The sequence below is a fragment of the Sinocyclocheilus anshuiensis genome, unplaced genomic scaffold (genome assembly GCF_001515605.1).
Source record: "Sinocyclocheilus anshuiensis isolate Anshui unplaced genomic scaffold, SAMN03320099.WGS_v1.1 scaffold532, whole genome shotgun sequence".
NCBI lineage: Eukaryota > Metazoa > Chordata > Actinopteri > Cypriniformes > Cyprinidae > Sinocyclocheilus > Sinocyclocheilus anshuiensis.
This window is the reverse complement of record NW_015555819.1, coordinates 606276-623929: the sequence shown is the minus strand read 5'-3', so window position 1 is coordinate 623929 and position 17654 is coordinate 606276. Positions and strand designations below refer to the sequence as shown.

The window sequence follows — 17654 nt, the reverse complement described above, 5'->3', positions numbered from 1 at the left end:
TTCTGTGATGTTTTTGTCTCATTTGACTTTAAACTTGGTTCTTCATTTTGGACAGATGTGAATGTGAGACCCATGGATGCTACTTTTGCACATTGTATCAGAGGTTTAGGTATCTCCTTAACATCTGACATTGTTGACCTCTGCATTGAATCATGCTCATCGGTGATGATCTGGTGGTCCAGTTTTTCAGAATCTGCTTTCTTGTGAAATTTGAGGTGCAGATCCATGTAATCAACAGTTTCAGGTGGAAGGTGACTACCATCCATGTCAGTTTGGCCAAGTTTTGAGACTTGTTCAGAGATAATCGTACTGCCTTCCTCAACATAATTATTGCAGGAAGCTGAGACACTTGAATATTTGATATCATTTTGTTTATTATTTATAGAGGTTTCGGGTATATCAAATCCAGTCAGATGGCCCTGAATATTTGGCTCTTGTTCATTTGCATTATATGTTGGGCTGGATGACAATGGTTTATCAAGAGATAAAGCACAGGCATTGAGAATGTAACTGTCTGTAGAGTTTGATTTTACATCAGGCTGGTCATTTCCTTTGTTTGAACATTTAGAGGTGAAGCTGTATTCATTGAAACATGTTTCACTGTAATTCAGGGGGCTGAGTTTCAAATCATCTTGAGAGTTATCCAGTCCCCCAGAATGCTCAGAAAAAGGTTGTTTTGAGATTTTGTCCACAGCCAACAGTGTTCCAGGGCTAGAAATGTTACTTCCTGTAATTTCTACTAAATCCAGATGGGGATTAAATGAATTATCTAATGCTGTTGTTGCTGGATCAAAAGTGTCTGACTTGCCAATATTTATTTGATCTGAGTTATTGTGTTCCAGGGCTGGTCTGCTTTTACTTAGTGAAGGGGTAACTGTACTTGGTAGTGGACCATTATCTCTCAGCTCAGAAGGACTTTGGATAGACTTGTAAGAAGTCAAAATAAGAAGTTGAGGACTCTCAACTCTGTTCTTTTTTTGATTCTCTTCACATTCTGATTGCACAGAAAACAATGTCATATCAGGCATGGCTCTCTCCACACTGTCTATACATTCATGTTCAACTTGAACTACAGGAAGATGTTTAGGAGAAACCACCTGTTGTGTATGAATTAATTGTGAATGGGTTGACAACTGGTCTTCACAATGAGGAGGCGTGATGTTTGAACTGGGTTGTTGGATATCTGTATCAGACGAACAGTCTGTTGTTTCACCTGTTGCATGCCCATTGTCTTCAGAAATTAATTCTGGCTTTGCAATTAGAGCTGAATCTTCATCACATTTCTGTATTTTTTCTACACACAGGGCATTTTCAACTTTTGGTATGGTAGGGGATGCTGAGAAGTGGAATATTTTGGAGTTCACTTGATATGCTGTCATTGCTGGCTTTCTCAAAAAAGGGTGCTGAAAATTCAGAACTACTTGTTCTTTTCTTGTGGGATTTACCCTTTGATGTGACAGCATCTTTTTTGAGTTTAAAAACATGGCTAGAATCTCTATTGTTGGTGGTTTCCATTGGATTTGGTGTTATACCAGACCCTCTTGGTGATGTGATATTTTTTGGGCAATCTTTTTTGAATGGCTCTTCTGTGGTTGCAAGCATTCCTGCCTCAAACCCGAAGTGGTCCCCTTTTTCCTCTATTTCCACTCTGGTGGTTTTAAATCTGGCAAGGCTGACAGTACTTTTAGTCATTGTATGATCTGATGCAGTCTCTTCAGTCTTACAGATAATGCTTGAACATTTTGAAGTAGTGAACCGATCCTTCTGCTCAGTGAGTAGTATCTTATCAGTGCTGTACCTTTTTGTATTTTTCGTAAAGGTCAATGCCAGTGATGTGCTAGACTCTTTCCGTATCCTTGCTGGCGATTGTTCGTACGCATTCTGTTCAAGAGAGTCTTGATCTTTCCTTTGTACTTCTATTCGTTTCTCAGAGTCAGAATCTGTATGATCAGTACTTTTCGGGCTGCCAATGCTATCGCTGCAAATACTTATTGATGTGCTGAGTTCACTACTTGTGGAAGACCTACTGCTCCGTCTTCTGCGCCTTTGGTGACCAGGGTTGACTTTCATCAAGGATGGAGAGACATCCAAAGCTTTCTTGGGATCAAAGCACTCATTTTTGTTTTGTTTCCATGAACTTTCCCGGCTCTTGTCAGCACGAATCCTCCCCTTGCACTCCTTAGTGTATGTGTACTTGCAACGAATGCTCTGGCTGAGACGTCCTTGACTGGCTATCTTCACAGGCTCACAGTCATCGTCTGAGTCAGAAACGTAATCATACTCCCTGAAAGTAGGGTTCTGCACTGCAGGAGTAACTCTCTCCATCACAAGTGAAAACTGCATGTTTTTGGTGCCCTTCACATGGAGTTTATGCAATTTGTTCTTTTGTTGAACAATTTTGTGAATAAGCTCTTTACTCCAGCTTCCGCCACCTGTCCTCCTCCTTTTTCCTTCTGTTGGTATTGGTTTCTGAGCTGTTGGACTTTTACTGGCACAGGTGGATGTTGTTTTCACTAATTCTGTGCTACTCTGCAAGCTTTTAAGTCCACATCTTGCAGAAAACTTGCTTGATAGAAGAAACTTAGAACTATAATCATTTTCCTCTTCTCTTTGCTCTGACTTTTTTGTTTCCCACTCGATCTGTGTGCAGTTTGACTCCTGTGACTGGGACTCTGTCGGAGAGGTTTCTGCTTTGAGGCCTTCTTTCTGTATCAACTCATGTTGGCTTTCTTTGAAAGGGCTGTCTGTGAGTTTGCTGTCTGAACTAAGGCTGTCTAAGTCTGAGTCAAAAGGATATTTGCTGTGAGCTTGAGATCTCTCGCTGGATGTTGATTCACTGTTTGTTCTACCTTCAAATGTTGTGGAGTCTTTGGTAGTCAAAGTCTGTCTTGTTGATGTACATTTAGTAGTGGTGAGATCATCATCAACAAATGCATCAATAAAGCTGCTATCAATCTCTGCATTGTCTGACTGATAGCCTAGTCCGTTCAAAGCCTCTGTGATAAGGCTATCCAATTTGGGATCTTCCATTTCTAAATCCGGCAGGGGGGCAGATGGTAGCATCAGTTTCATTGGATCATCTTTTATATCTCCTTTGGTTTCATTATCTGGGACTATTTCCCCATTCTTGTTTAGTCCAAGCAGAGACAGATGCAAATCTGAAGAACTCCGCAAAATTGTGTAACTGGATCCAGATGACATGGCTTTTGCGTGGTCTGTCTGAAACTTCCTTATGTCTTCCACCTTTGGCACATCTTTAAAGTCATTTTGTGCAAATGTATGCTGTCCACAGTATTGCTTATGGTCAAGAAAAGAGACAAGGTCATTAAAATTCTGATCACATTGCTTGCATGTCAAAAGCACATCCAGTTGGTCAAGGTTTGCTGAGACTAATGATGTGGCGAGTTGGTGGGCAGAATACGGAGGTGGGGGATGGTTTTCTGTTCTGTAGGTCTCCAGACAACCTTTCCCGTTGTCCATGTTGGACTTTGAATGCCTGTTATGTGACATGAAGCTTGCAATGTTCTTTTTGGCTTTTTCTTGTTTATAGTGCAAGCCTCTGGATGCTTCCGAATGGTAGTGATGCTGGTTGGTGTTCATGCTACTAGATGATATCACTGCCTTGTCCTGTTGCTGCTGATAAAACTGAGGGGACAGAACCTTTGAAATTTGGCTGTCATCAGAATTACTGGTGACAGAGTTTGTGGAGGCTGGGGAGAGTGATGAACATGTACTGCTAGATGCTGGATTTTGAGTAGGCGAATGTGAAGGAGAGTCATATGGTGACACCATCTTCAGCCCTAAGGGTACTACATGTAACGGAGGGTAGCTACAGTTTCTTGACAATGTCACTGGCACTGAGGGGTTAATACCAAAGTATAATGACTTATTCTTGGCATCACCCACCTGGTTTTGATTTGTATCTACCTTGTTTGTAAAATGACATGGTGGAATTGTGTTGCAGCCTTGCTTGACACTGTCCTGCCTTTGGTTTGAGAAGCCCTCATTTGTCTTTTTGTTGAGAAAGTTATTAGAATCTTTCTGGTTGCTGTTTTTGTGTGGCTTACTGTCATCTTGCCAGTCTGATGGGCCTATCAAAAAAGTAAGCTGCTGATTGCTCAGTTGCCTGGAGAGATCAATCCTGTTTTGGTTTGGCATGGCAGTTGTGAAGCGTATCTGCTGCCAAGGCATACGACCATTAATGCCGCTTTGTCTCTGTTCTGGTGCTGGTTGGTACTGAAAGGGATAAGGCGTAGAGGTCTGGTCTATGAGTGGTGGTGGGAAGGCTTTGTTTGGTCCATCCCATGGGTGTGATACCCTGACATGGTGTTTACTTACACTTTTGTCAAGAGGCCCTGGGCTGATGTGAATACCATTATGTGGAGGGCTAATGACATGTATTTGGGAACTGGAACCTTGCGCTATATTCCTAATATGATGAACACTGCCTTGAATAAGAACTTTCTGGCTGGTGGTGCCATTTTTAAGATGGCAGCCTCTCTTGCCCACTACCGCAAAGCCTGTTTCCCTGTTGTCTACTGGACTAAAAGAATCAGATTGATCTGAAACACTTTTACTCTGCTCTGATTGGCGAGTGCTCGATACTGAGCTCTCATCATTGCTGGGAACAGATGACTGCACACCATGTTGTGTCTGCATGTACTGGGGTGCTTTAGGGTGTAACTGGTATGACTGCCTGTCCTCTACCTGGTCATTACCAAACTGTGCATTATTTTGCATGGCCTCATGTCCCTCTGCAGAGGATGGAAAGGAAAATGAATTATGAGAAACCTGGTTAGGGGCAAGAGAAATGTCAATGTAATCTTGAGACTGTGTATTTCGATCACAGGGAAAGGAATCGGAGGCTGACTCCTCTAGCAATGGGTATCCGTACTGAAATGGCATAGGCATAAAACTACCATTGGTCTTGTTCAAGTCCACAAGGTTGTTTGGCTTTTGTGAAGTAAGTCCAAAACTAGTGCTTCTGAAAGTCCTGTCTGGAGACTGCCATGTGTCCGTTTCGCTCAGTTGAAAGTCAGGGAATAAAGTTTCATTGGCAGGTTGTGTGCTGTTGCTCTCGATTGGGCTGGGATTCTGTTGCGGTTGTGGTGGATTCTGGTGAGCTGGTCCTCCAGAGGGGGCGGCAACAGCCTGTGAGGTATAGCTTTGGGAAGTAAGGTTAGGCGAGCTGTCCTGGAAGCATCTGAACTGTAGTTCTTCCTGATGCAGTTCAGCCTCTCGCTCTGGAATACTTGGCACATGGAAGCAGTAGCTGCCTGAGACAGGACCCCTGCTGGACTCAATCTTCTTTGGAGGTGAGACTTTCTGCTGGGGATAGGCTATCCCAATTGTGGGATTTGAGCGTGGGTTTGTAATACTCAGTCTGTACAACTGCTGCGGGTTGCCACGCTCTCCTTTTCCTGACTTTTTACTCTTGTCTCTATTGCGACTCTTTCCACTAGGTGACTGAGGGCTGTCCTTGCCGCTGGGCCACGTCCTGTTGCTGTTGAATGAATGATTCTGCAGTGACTTAAAATCAATCTTTCCAGCCTGCTGTGGCCGAATCACAGCCTCACGTTGCTGCGTGTTGTCTCTCTCTTTTTCTGCAAACTTAGCAAGATTGTTCACAGCGTGTGGCTCCAGACACACATTGTGAAAGTGCTCAGGGGACTTTTTTAAGCTTTTATGCTCCACAGCCCCCTTATCCTGTTTTTTGGACTCATTATTCAGCTCTTTGGCAGCCAAGGGCTGTTTAGTCTCTTCAGTCATGATGCCGGTGTGGCTAGTTTAGCACGCTGGTCCTTATCTGCGCAGGCTGCGACATGGACACATTGTGTTCCAGTCAGAATCAATAGGCCTGTGGTAACAGAAGCTCAAAGCACAGGATTATTTTCTGTCTTCCTTATCTCTTCATTTCCCTGATGATGGAATGGTTATCTGTCATCTTGATGTTCTGAAAATAGAAGAGAGAGGATAAGAAAATGTCAGTTCTCACTTTAGATAATATTGCATTCATTTACATAAAAAATATCAAAATATGCTATACTACTCCATCATTATGTATAAATTGTAATTACACAAAAGAAATCACTCAGGTGGTAAAAGGTTTATTTTGTAGCACTGGAAAATAGACTGAGACCAAGCAATTCCACTTCTCACCTGAAGAGGGCAGAATTGCAGCAGTTTTGGCACACAGTAGGCCTACTTCTCATTCACATAAATCAACAAGAATTGCAAATTAAAGCATCAAACTGTACAGAAAATATACCACACTAGATACTATGACAAAATATCTCGGTGAAAAGACACGGAATTGTGTATGACCTTCTTTGGGTGCTTCAGACATTGCTTATATTCAGGTTTACTTTGGCTAAGAGTGTTTTGGCTGTGGCCTGACTATAAGCAGCTGAAAGTTTGGCAGTAAAGTGTTATTTCTCTGCTTGGAAAATCTATGTATACAGCACCTTTCAAGTGAGTGCTTTGAGCAGCTGACCCTAGAAAAAAAAGTTATATGTCCAAAGAGACTAGTGCTTTTTGCTTTAAGGCCATTTGGAGATGGAGGGATAGACAATCACAGGTTAATACTTGCCTCTCATTCTCCCACTTGCACATCCACAAGTGTAAAAGCAGTGGGGAAAAAATTTACAGATGTGACCTATGGAAATTGTGCAAAATACAACTTTTTATTTTGCAGATTACTTTTTATTGGATAATTTTTTCTCCTAGAGGCAACAAATTCTGGACCAAAACCCACAACCAGATCACGTGATTTTTTCTTCCCTGTGGCACACATGACCCAGCATCCATAATGGCATGGTACAGGAGCAAAATTAAAGAGCACTAACAATGCATCTGCGTCATATGGCAAGAAAGTGGGAAATGTCGGTCAAGCTACTTTTCCCTCCCTCACTTTCACTTATCACCCTAACCTTTCATCTCAATTATACCTCCCACAAATAAGTTCACTACTGTATATAATTCAGAAATGGGTTGTACTGCAACTTGTGCAAGACAAAAGACTGTGTAATCCATCTCGACATCTATTTACTTCCATCTTAGATGCCAATACATTACCTTTGCCGTCTCACAGATTTCTTCCACAATCACTGTTTTTCCTGTCAAATTTAATATGCTTTGTATATGCAGTGCAATCAACTTGTTTCCTTGACAAGGCCATGGGCTACAGCGCTGGGCTCATCTTTTGATAAAATAGTAAGGTATGAGAGCTCTGCTATGACTCGTTTTAAAACATATGAATTACGCATTAGATTTTTTTTGAAGCAAATGGGGCATTTTGACAGACAGGCAATTCATAACGTTGAGTGTACAGTGAGTATTTCACTGGTAAAGTATGACAGCATGACTGATAAGGGTGTGGCTCAACATACCTGGCCTAAGAACAAACCCTTGAAACACTCTTGTTAAAAAAAAAAAAAATTAGACACATTGAATCCCAAGAGTCACTGATCTTAGTATCCTATTGGCAGAGAAGCCTGAAAATAATAGACCAGATAGATAAATCAGTCTATCGCCACTGTTATTTTGCTCTTGCCCAAGCATATCACTCTCTGCCATTTCATAAATAATAAGCCCATTTAAGAATATTGAATAGAGTAAAAGATCGAAACTTCCATATTAGAGGCAGCTGCAAATAAATACTATAGCTATGACTGTTTTGCCTGCTTTAGGACTGTTCTTACAGAACTACAGAGGCTACAGAAAACCTGAGGCTTAATAGCTCAGGATTAACATACCTATTCATTTTTGTTGCTGAAGAAAGGATTAACATCCATCTTAATATTTCAAGCAGTAACATAACTGAACCCAAGGTTGATTTCGGAAGGAATGCACTTTAAGACTCTACTAAATTCTTCCGTTACGAATCCTATCTGATCATATCTAAACTCTAAAAATGGAAAATCTTGTGACAGAAATCGTGTGAAAGTGACTAGTGCATCAAGTTAATGTCCTGCAATGTTAAAAAAAAGCACAACAGTTGAAAATCTCAGATTTGAACTATTCCTATGAACTACTCCTTTAAAGGTGATGTTACACTGAACGGCTATATTTTTCTTCTCAAAAGCTATCTTATCTATCCCGTCGTCCACCTGGCTCTGGTATTTAGCAGGTTGGTCTGGAGTCCGAGCCCTGCCTGGGTTTGGATCTGACTGTGAAAAGTCACATCCCCCCTCCAGCTCCTGTCATAGTCAAAGCTGGAGTGTCTGTTCGTTTCCCTGCAGCCTGAAGGATGACTCAACTCCACTCGACTGCTGGGAGCACCCTGCAGAGGAGAAGCTTGATCTGGCTGGGAGCCATGCATCACGTCTCCCTCTGTGTTTGCCCAGGCCGGTCAGCCCCCTGGAATGGCCACAGAGGGGAACACAAGTTGACTGTGACAACAAAGACCGCAGTTGCAGGACTCACAGGGGCCTACTAGACGTATCACCAAAGCCAGAGCTGTCAGCATACAAAGAACGCGGGGTCATTTATATCCTCACAGCTGTAAGTTTGACTTCTCCACCCTATCTCTACTCTTCCTGTAGCCAGTCCTCGCCACACACAGACCATGAATTAATGCCCTTATCCATCCATATGCTATTTAAAGTGCATATTTGGTGAAACGTTAGCTCTCTGGTAAGCCAACTTTTTTTTTTTTTTTACTCATGAAAGATTAAAGTTTATGAGAACTTGGCCAGGAAATAAAGAGTGCCCGTCACACATTGCATTGCAAAGTATGACTTGATATCAAATCCCGTGAGAGTAGTCTGAAAATGGCTCCATAAAACAGCATTTTAGGCCATTTTATAAGTCAATTAAGGCAAACTTGTGTGTTCCACAGCCCGGGTGTCAAATCAGCCTGCCCACAAACTACCAAAAGCTCCATATGGTTGTACCACACATGCACCCACTTGAAGGCGGAGAGAAAGTTCAGTTTGTTTGTATGTCAAATCGTATACGTAAATATCTTTCGGCCCGTGAACACAATCTTAAATGCTAAATAACTAGTATGTCTCAGACATTCATCCTGCTGTTTTCCTCAGATGAAAGCTAAACTGTTAAATGTCTTTGAGAAAACCTTAATTTCCTGAGATATATTCCACACAGGATGTACTGTATGTGGTCTGAATCACAATGAAAACACACCATTTAACATCTCTGAGAAAATATCCTGTCAGATATCATCTACAATTAAACCTCCATTAGTCCTCTTCTGTCTCTTTCCCTTGGCAATCCTTCTATTTATTACGGCATATGGAACCCAAGCAATTACCTGTCCATTACTTGGGCGTAAATTAATTATAAATCGTCTTTATTACCTTGAGGTGTGAACTCTTGGGGTCTGAAATGATTTGTTTGTTACTAATGGTATTGGTTTTACTCCTGTGTGTGTAACTTAGACTAAATTCTGATAAATGTACACATGATTCACGCCTGACACAGTGCACCCTGATTTCCCAGTCAGCACTTAAGAACAATATGTTACAGGAAGCCAAAACTATCATTTCTTTTCCACTAAGAAGGAAAACACTGGCATTAGACAAAGTCTTGCACAAAATACAGAGAAGCTGACATGTTAAACAAGAAACCTATAGTGATAGTGTCCATCTCTTATACTGTCACACTTGCACACTGTAGATTTATTTCTACACACAAGTACCTCCACACATAGGCTCTGTTCCAAAAACCAGTGTGTTGCCAACTGGTGAATGATTTGAAATGCTCTACAATGGTACCAAAACTGTGAGTCATACTCCGCATAAATAGTGCTATACAAAGCTCCAAAAACAAAGAAGGGTCCATCTGGGATAGCACTGCACAAGACGGCACATCCTCTAGAATCCTGCACTTTTAAACACAAAGGCTCCTTGTATCTCCCTGTAAGCCAATAAGGAGTGTTGGGTGGCCTCCCTGACACTGTCTGCTTTTTCCAGATGCTCACTGTAGCAAAAGATCTCCTCAAAGAGAAGGGAAGGGGAGAGACAAAGACAACAGAAAGAGAATCTGAAAGGCTGGGAGGATTATGACAGACCCTCATGGGATGATGGGACTGCCTCTCATCTCACAGGTAGCAGCTAAATCACTTTAAGTCTGCACTGCTCGCGCCAAAAACACAACAACTGGCTAAAGCATTGCCAGCATTTACGCCCACACACCTGGTGCTCTGCCAGAGAAGGGGACTATTTTAGCCAGACCGACCTTCAAAAGAATCAGCTCTCTTTATATTGTATTTTCAAAACATCCATTATTTAAGCAATTTGCCTGAGTTTTTAGACACAGACTAAAGTCAACAATGAGCGGCGACACTTGTCTGTATCCTGCAAGCATTCTAGTGTGAATTAACCAATATAATTCTTCATGACACTTAAAAATAACTCTCATTTAGTAAAATTAATGTGTTTGATATGCAGATAATAAAGAACTTTAATAGTAGCTTGGAAAGTAAACACAGCTGCAGTAGCTTGCAAACCCATTTATTTTTAGATTTTGCCATGCACGATAGCTAACGGGTACCAGAAGGAAGTATATCAGATTTTGTCCCTCTCTGTCAGGAAGGTTTTTTTTTTTTAAAAGGTTACATTTCAGGATGCTATGAGATTACTGACAGTTGCGCTAGACAGTTACATCATAACCGTCCTTTCCAGAAATGTGCTGAGCGGTGTGGAGAAGAATTTTAGATAGAGGTAGGAAGCATTCATGCGTTTCTGTGTTGTGGGGGTAGACCAGAGCGTAATACCAGAAGCTCCCCTTTTATCCCTCTTCAAGCTTTCCCTTTCCAACCCCAGACCAGACCATTTTTACTATATAATTTCTGACCCAGTCTGTTTCCATATTGCTAACCACAGCATTCCATAAACATGATGGAATCTTTGTTTAAGGCAGTTTAAAAAGAGATTTTCCCCATTTTTGACACAATTTCCCGAAGGCCTACAAGGATATGGAACATTACTCATGAGTCGCACAGCGAGCGAGTGAGAAAATGTCTTGCGTTAACAATAGATGGTTAAACTAATGGGACATTAATAAGTTGAGAAGAGGGTCAGGCTCTTAGTCCCGTTATGAACCTGACGACCTTGAACATTATTAGCACTAATTAAGCCCTTTAAAATATTAGCCTCCACTGCTCTTTTCTCTTCCAGGCTGGAGGATTTTGTCACTGTTCTGAATCAGCTTTATTTTATTAACCGTAAAATGAACTTCATCAAGGACGAAAGGAGAAAGTGATACATGATCGCCGCTAATGACCAAAATGTCCCCAAACGCTCTGAACTGGATACAATAACTTCAGTCACTTTGCGAAGGTACTGTACAAAGACTTCCATCTGCACCCGGCATGAGATTATATTTATTCATTAATCTGCTACAGCTATTTCATTCATATAATGTGTACATTCTCCACCTCTTCAACTCCACTTCTTAATAGACCTCTGTTTTCAGAGGAAATTCTCTTAATAGTTGATCATTTATTACACTGAAACCCTTTTCAAATAAAGCTAAAATCAGACTTATCTATTATGATCATTGGCTTTCAGCCTAAGATCTTGCTTAAAGAGAGAGACAGAGAGAGATTGAGGTAAAACACTGGCCAGTGGACATGATTCTAGAAGCCTGGCTCAAACCAAAGATAAGTGAGTTCTAGAAGTTTGGCAACAAGTGCTGTTTACTTCCACTTTTCTTTCATATCCTCTCAGCAGCTCTCAAAGACAGAGGACAGCCCAGCACCACATGAGCTAAACTCCCTTATTCTTCGGCTCAATGCCTGTATCAACTAAAATGCTGTATGTTCAACTGACGTTGAGGTTCAGTTAGGGCCAAAACCGAGGGAGAGTGGCAGGGCAGATCACTCAGCGCCTAAAAGGAGAATTACCTTTGCCCAAACAATTTTGCGATTATAATCAGTCACATTACATCACTTTAAAGGATTTTTTATTTTATTTTTAAATTTGACTTTTTATATGGGCTTTTCCCTCTTTATTGGATAGGTGCCATTAGGCAAGAGTAGAGGAAGGGGTTGGGATATGTCACAGGAAAGACTTTATTAACCTGTATCTTCCACATGAATACCACAGGTCAACACATCAAGAGAACATCTACACTACGGCTTAAATTGATTTTTTAGAGTTTAGTCTTATTACGGCTATAAAGAAAATTAAGGAAATGTTTTTGCTTTGTGGTTGCTAAGGTCAGTTGGGTTTTAGTTTGCTTAATGGGTTTTAACATCGCTATGAGTTAAAGATGTTCAAGAGATAGTTAACTCAAAAACTAAAATTCTGTCATTAATTACCCCCATGACGTTCCAAACCCTGCAAGAGCTTCATTCATCTATCCCATGTCACATCAGTGGTTCAACTGTAATTTTATGAAAACTACGAGCATACTTTTTGTTCTCAAAGAAAACCAAAATAACGACTTCATTGAACAACCTCTTCTTATCCGTGCCAGTCTTCGAGGCGCGTTTACGAGAGTTTGATGCGTCGTGGTACTCTCCTGAAGGTGCAAAAGACTGACATTATTTTTGTTTTCTTTGCACATTAAAAAGTATTTTTGTAGCTTCATAAAATTACAGTTGAACCATGGATGTCGCATGGACTATTTTATCGAAGTTCTTACTACCTTTCTGGGTCTTGAACGTGGTAGGACCCTTGCTGCATATGGAGGGTCAGAACGCTCTCGAATTTCATCAAAAATATCTTAATTTGTGTTCCAAAGATGAATGAAAGTCTTAGAGGTTTGGGACAACATGAGGGTGAGTATTTAATGACAGAATTTTCAATTTTGGATGAACTAACTCTCTCAGAGTGGTTGGAAAAATGTACACGTTCATGGTTGTGTCTCCGTTAACTGGTGTTTATGTTCTCAGGTGTGGATCAGGGTGGGGTCTTGTGTAGAGATACGAGATAAGGGACTCCAGTGAAGAATGCAAAAGTTTGGCTTTCTGCCCATAGGCTAATGAAATCTGACCTCATATTTTGGGACTTCTGTTTTTAACAATCGATGAGACATGACTCAGCAAGATGTCTAATGTATGAATATCTGTAGTCTGTATGTGTCCTTGATTTCTACTATCTTCTTAATCTCAAGAGCCTCAGTGCATAAACCATTTACTTGGAAAGATTGCAAGCATGAGGTCTTTGTTCACAGAGTTTCAATTTATGCATGTGTTTATATTACAGGCTAAATTATTTTGACAGTTACATGGCTTATTTAATATGTTGTCTGTTTAATTAAGTCTGAAATTAAACAACACATCTCAAAGTGATCCAACACATCACAATTCACATAACAAAACTTGAAGCAACACACATACAGTACGCATGCATGCAAAAATGTTATGTGTAATGCATTTAGATCCCATGCCTTTCCTGCAGGATCGATGAACAGGAAGTCAGACATTTCCTATAAAGTCAGCACCATCAACTCTGATTACTGATGTAGGAGGAGGGAACAGGTAGTAAAAAAGTCTCTCTCAATAATCATATACATAATATTTCCACATTATGCCTTCTGCTAAAAGCTACAATCATTCAGGTCAGCTGTTGACTTGACTGAACTAAAAGAGTACTACCTAATTACTGAACAGTGACTCTCCATATTGGATGATATTTTAAAGCACTATTTATAAATATACAAGCAACAAGAATGCAAAGACATTTTAATTAGGTCAGCAGTGGGTTTCTATTAAAGTGTCATAATTTATTTACCTAAAACCTGTAATTCCTACCCCAGGGGTAGGATTCACGATTCATAGGGTTTCGATTCGATTCAAGAAAGATTTTTTGCAAATTCAGAATGATTCAATTCGATTCGATTCACAATTAAATTTGATGCGATTCGATGTTCGACATGCGACATTTCTGTTTTGTGTCGTTGTAGGGTTTTGATCACTACTGATCGGGCTGTGGGGATACAAAAAGGTTGGGAAATACTGATCTAAGGGGGAAAAATGTTTAAAACCACATGTCTGTTCTGTGTGGATTGGCTACTTATGTGTTTACCTTCAAATTGAGGGTGTACTCACACTAGGCATTTTGAACCGCGCCCGAGCACGTTTGACCCCCAAAGCCCGGTTCGTTTGACTAGTGTGAGTGCTCTGTTCCGCGCTCGGGTGCGGTTCGTTTAGCCGGCCCTGGCCCGGTTGGAAGAGGTGGGCCAGGGCACGGTTTGGTTGGGCTCGGGCGCGGTACCCATGCAGTGTGAGCGCTAACCGCGCCGGAGTGCGGAACAGATCCTATTTTGTGTGCGCTACTGTCATCATTACGACCGCAAACATATTCTATTACTACTACTACACTACACTTTTCAATAAATTTAATTCAATCAAGTATATTTAGGTTTATAATGGCTCTGGTTCTTACCTTATTGATGAACAGGAAATGTAGTTTGCGAGTAAAGCTGCAAATTATTTAATTATAATTATAATTCTCTGATACATACAAGTGAAAATCAATGCACAACATAAATGATTAATTAATTATTAATTATTCGACAGAATATTAGCAAAAGTGGTTTTCTCCGTTATCTCGCACATGACGTAAGCGTGCTCCGGTCCGGAAAGTTTAGTGCAAGTGTGAGTGCAGGCCAGCGGGGGAGTGGGGATAATCGCGCTCGGGCTCGGTTCAAGGCAACCGTGCCTAGTGTGAGTACACCCCTAAGGATTGCACCTTTCAGGGCCTTTTGATTTAATTTAAAATTTTCCCAGACTTGCTAGATGTTACAAAAGGTATTCTTTCCAGTCTGTGGGAGTTATCATTGTAAGGTTGGTCCTGAGTTGACGGGTCTTGCGAGGGGGGTTTGTGGCTTGAGGCAAGTCAAGGTAATTTTTTCCACACAGGAAAGTACAAAATCAGGGTCAAAACAATGGCATGCAAAGTAATTTCTCTTGCTGTTAAAGGTTAAATGGCACTGGAAGGGAGTGATGTTTAGGGCGAGTAAAAAAGTAAAAGGTGAATGCTTGAAAAAATTGACAGTTCAGAAGAGGGATTTAGAAAGAAAGGACGAATGAGGAGAACAAGGATAAGGTACGAAAAATAACTGAAAGACGAATGAGAAAGCAAGGAGGTCCACTTACAGCCATGGATAAAATTCCAGGCCTGTCACTAAAGCAGCCTCTGACTCCTTAAAATAAAGGATGGGCGTCAGTGTGACGAGAGCCTCATTCAGCCACTTGTCATTATTCCATTTATTTGTCACATTCTATTTAAACTGTCCCTGCAGGCCAAAAAACACTTGTCGGCTAGCCAACAGTAGAAGGGAATTCCAGGCAATGAACGGGTGAGTCAGTTCGTACCCACATTTTCCTAAAGCATGCCTCCTTTAAATAGTCCAAGGAAATGTCCAAATGACCTAATTACAACTCAACCTTTTTTAAGTATACCAGTCAGTGTGATGCTTTATTGGAAGGAGATGACAAAAAAAAAAAGTTGAGAAAGTGCAATGCAGCCACCTAATACAATTTATTCCAGTTAATTTTGGAACAACAGATCACTGGAAGACTTTATGAGTGCTTTTCTGTCTGAGGAGTGTCTTATAATGGTGAAAGCTTTGATGGTCTTTGAACTTTGAGAGCTACTGAACTGAATAATGTGGCTATGCACACACAAACTCCCATGCACATATGCGATAGGAAACAGAACCAGAAGGTACCTCAGACGAATGCTGTTAGCTGCTTCGGGAAACAATAACATGCTTTTAAAAACTCAGTCATCCCGCACCTACCAAAGTCATGTCTACTTACATTTTGTACACGAGTCTTTAAAAACAGCATCCTTTTATTGAACTTATATTCTGTCCTTTAAAAGACAAAGTAGTCGTAAATTTCAGGGGAAATTACTGAAACTGTTCAACTTTAAACTATGGAATTTATCAGAGTTGAGCTGGTGACCATTGCGTGAAGCATATTTATGTGTTTATAGCTGCCCAGATGCTATATAAATACAAACAGGAAACAGAGAAACACAGTTATGACACTTTCAAACCTATACGTCCGGTCTAAGTGAAAGACAGACATTCAGCTTGTGACAGAATATGTAATTTCTTTCTCAAAAAAGCGGCAGTTAAGCTGTATACTTTGGTGACTGAGATTGCCAGCTCCACCGCTGAATGGCTCTCTCTCTCTCTCATATGTTGAGTCTTCGAGGCTGGCGGTGGGGTGCTAGTGCATGCTGGTATGTCCCTGGTGTGAGCTGCTGTTTATGTGGCCTGAGGACTGCCTGATGTGTCGCTGCAATGGAGTGAGAGACCGCTGTTGAAAAGAGTCTCTGTGCAGCACTGCAAGATCACCTTACACAGCCACTTCCTGCTTCCGCCCCCTTTTCTCACAAGCGGCCCAGTGTACCCACTTGGTCAGCGAGAAAAAAAAGTAAAAACAGAGGGGTTCAGTAAGCCTGGCAGTGCAGCAAAGGATGCCATTCATCTTCCTTTGCTGTTCCAGGATGACTTTATTTTTAAAATTCACAAATATTTTCCTGTGAAAGCCCCTGAGATTCAGGAGAGAGCCTATGCTTGACTTTTCTACATGTCTCCGATCTGAGGCACCGTTTAGCTCCTCAGTGTGTGTGTGTTAAAATCCTGTCATGTGGGTGATGTGCAGTGTCAGTGACTGCAAGGGGTCTTAAAGGGGCTACAAAGGTCCATCAAGATGCCTGGGGCAAGTCTGGGAGGTTACCTTTCCCGAAAATGCAGAGAACTCTTGAATCAAGTCACTCCAGACCTGGTGGTCTTTTGGAGTGGGTGGTTCACAAAAAAAGGGGGTTGGTAGGATAGGTATGGAAGTGGAATTAAGTAGAAAGGTATTAAGGTGCTATTCCTGGAATTACAGAGCACCATCTGGGCCTGACCATAGCTTAAGAGACAAGACTGTGATAGTGGGGCACACCGTATTTGTGAAGAGGCCCTTGTCCAGGTGGAACAGGGAGTCAGGGGTGTTTAAGATTCCTGGGGAAATGGCAAAGTGGGTGAATAACTGGGAACACAAACAAACCCAGGGGCATTAATAGAGAGGCCACGAGGGCCTGGATGTTTTTCCTTTTCTACTTTGCTCATCTAATGAGAGAAAGTGGGGGCGCTGAGAAAGAACCATTTTTTTTTCTCCCTCACTGCAGTTGCCGCACTCCCTGTCAATGAACACAGCTTAGATTTCTTTAAGCTTAAGACACATTTACACAAAACAGCACCCGATATGTCTACTCCTGATGGGGGGATAGGAAAATATTCACCCAGCACTACTGGCTTCCTCCCTGGGTTACCCCTTGGATGTCAGCCCCACATCTCAGAGAGAAGAATGACGCTCTGTACAGTGGCTGCATGGGACCATTCATAGCTGTGAGTCTGGCCACAGACAGTATGTATGACCAACTGAGATCTTCTGGAACAGAACTTGTACTGATCCACTCTCTGTAGCACAGAACTGGTATTGATGGTTTACTCAAAACAGACAGACCCAGCAGTAATTCTCATAGGCTGGTCTAGGGTCAGCAGGATCTAGGTTTGCTGGCAGAGACCTCATTCAGGTGGGCTGTGCTGGGTTCAGTCATAAATGGACCTGTTTATTGACAGAGTGACTGGATTGATCAGATCCCATTAAATCTCTCATCATTCTCAGTTCCTTGTTTGGCTTAACCAAATATTTTCCCCCATTATGCTAATAGCATGACGTA

General features: G+C 41.5%; 1 protein-coding gene across 1 annotated transcript; it reads right to left on the bottom strand.

Moving 5' to 3' along the window:
• Positions 1–1311: 1311 nt before the first annotated feature.
• On the bottom strand, positions 1312–5809 carry LOC107675240 (zinc finger protein 469-like). Its single transcript, XM_016469519.1, has one exon. It carries the CDS (start codon positions 5767–5769, stop codon positions 1312–1314), a length of 4458 nt encoding a protein of 1485 aa, XP_016325005.1. The 5' UTR covers positions 5770–5809.
• Positions 5810–17654: the final 11845 nt, after the last annotated feature.

What these genes read in the sequence shown, in the direction of transcription:
- LOC107675240 (XM_016469519.1), bottom strand. Translation starts at nt 5,769, where the DNA reads ATGACTGAAGAGACTAAACAGCCCTTGGCTGCCAAAGAGCTGAATAAT.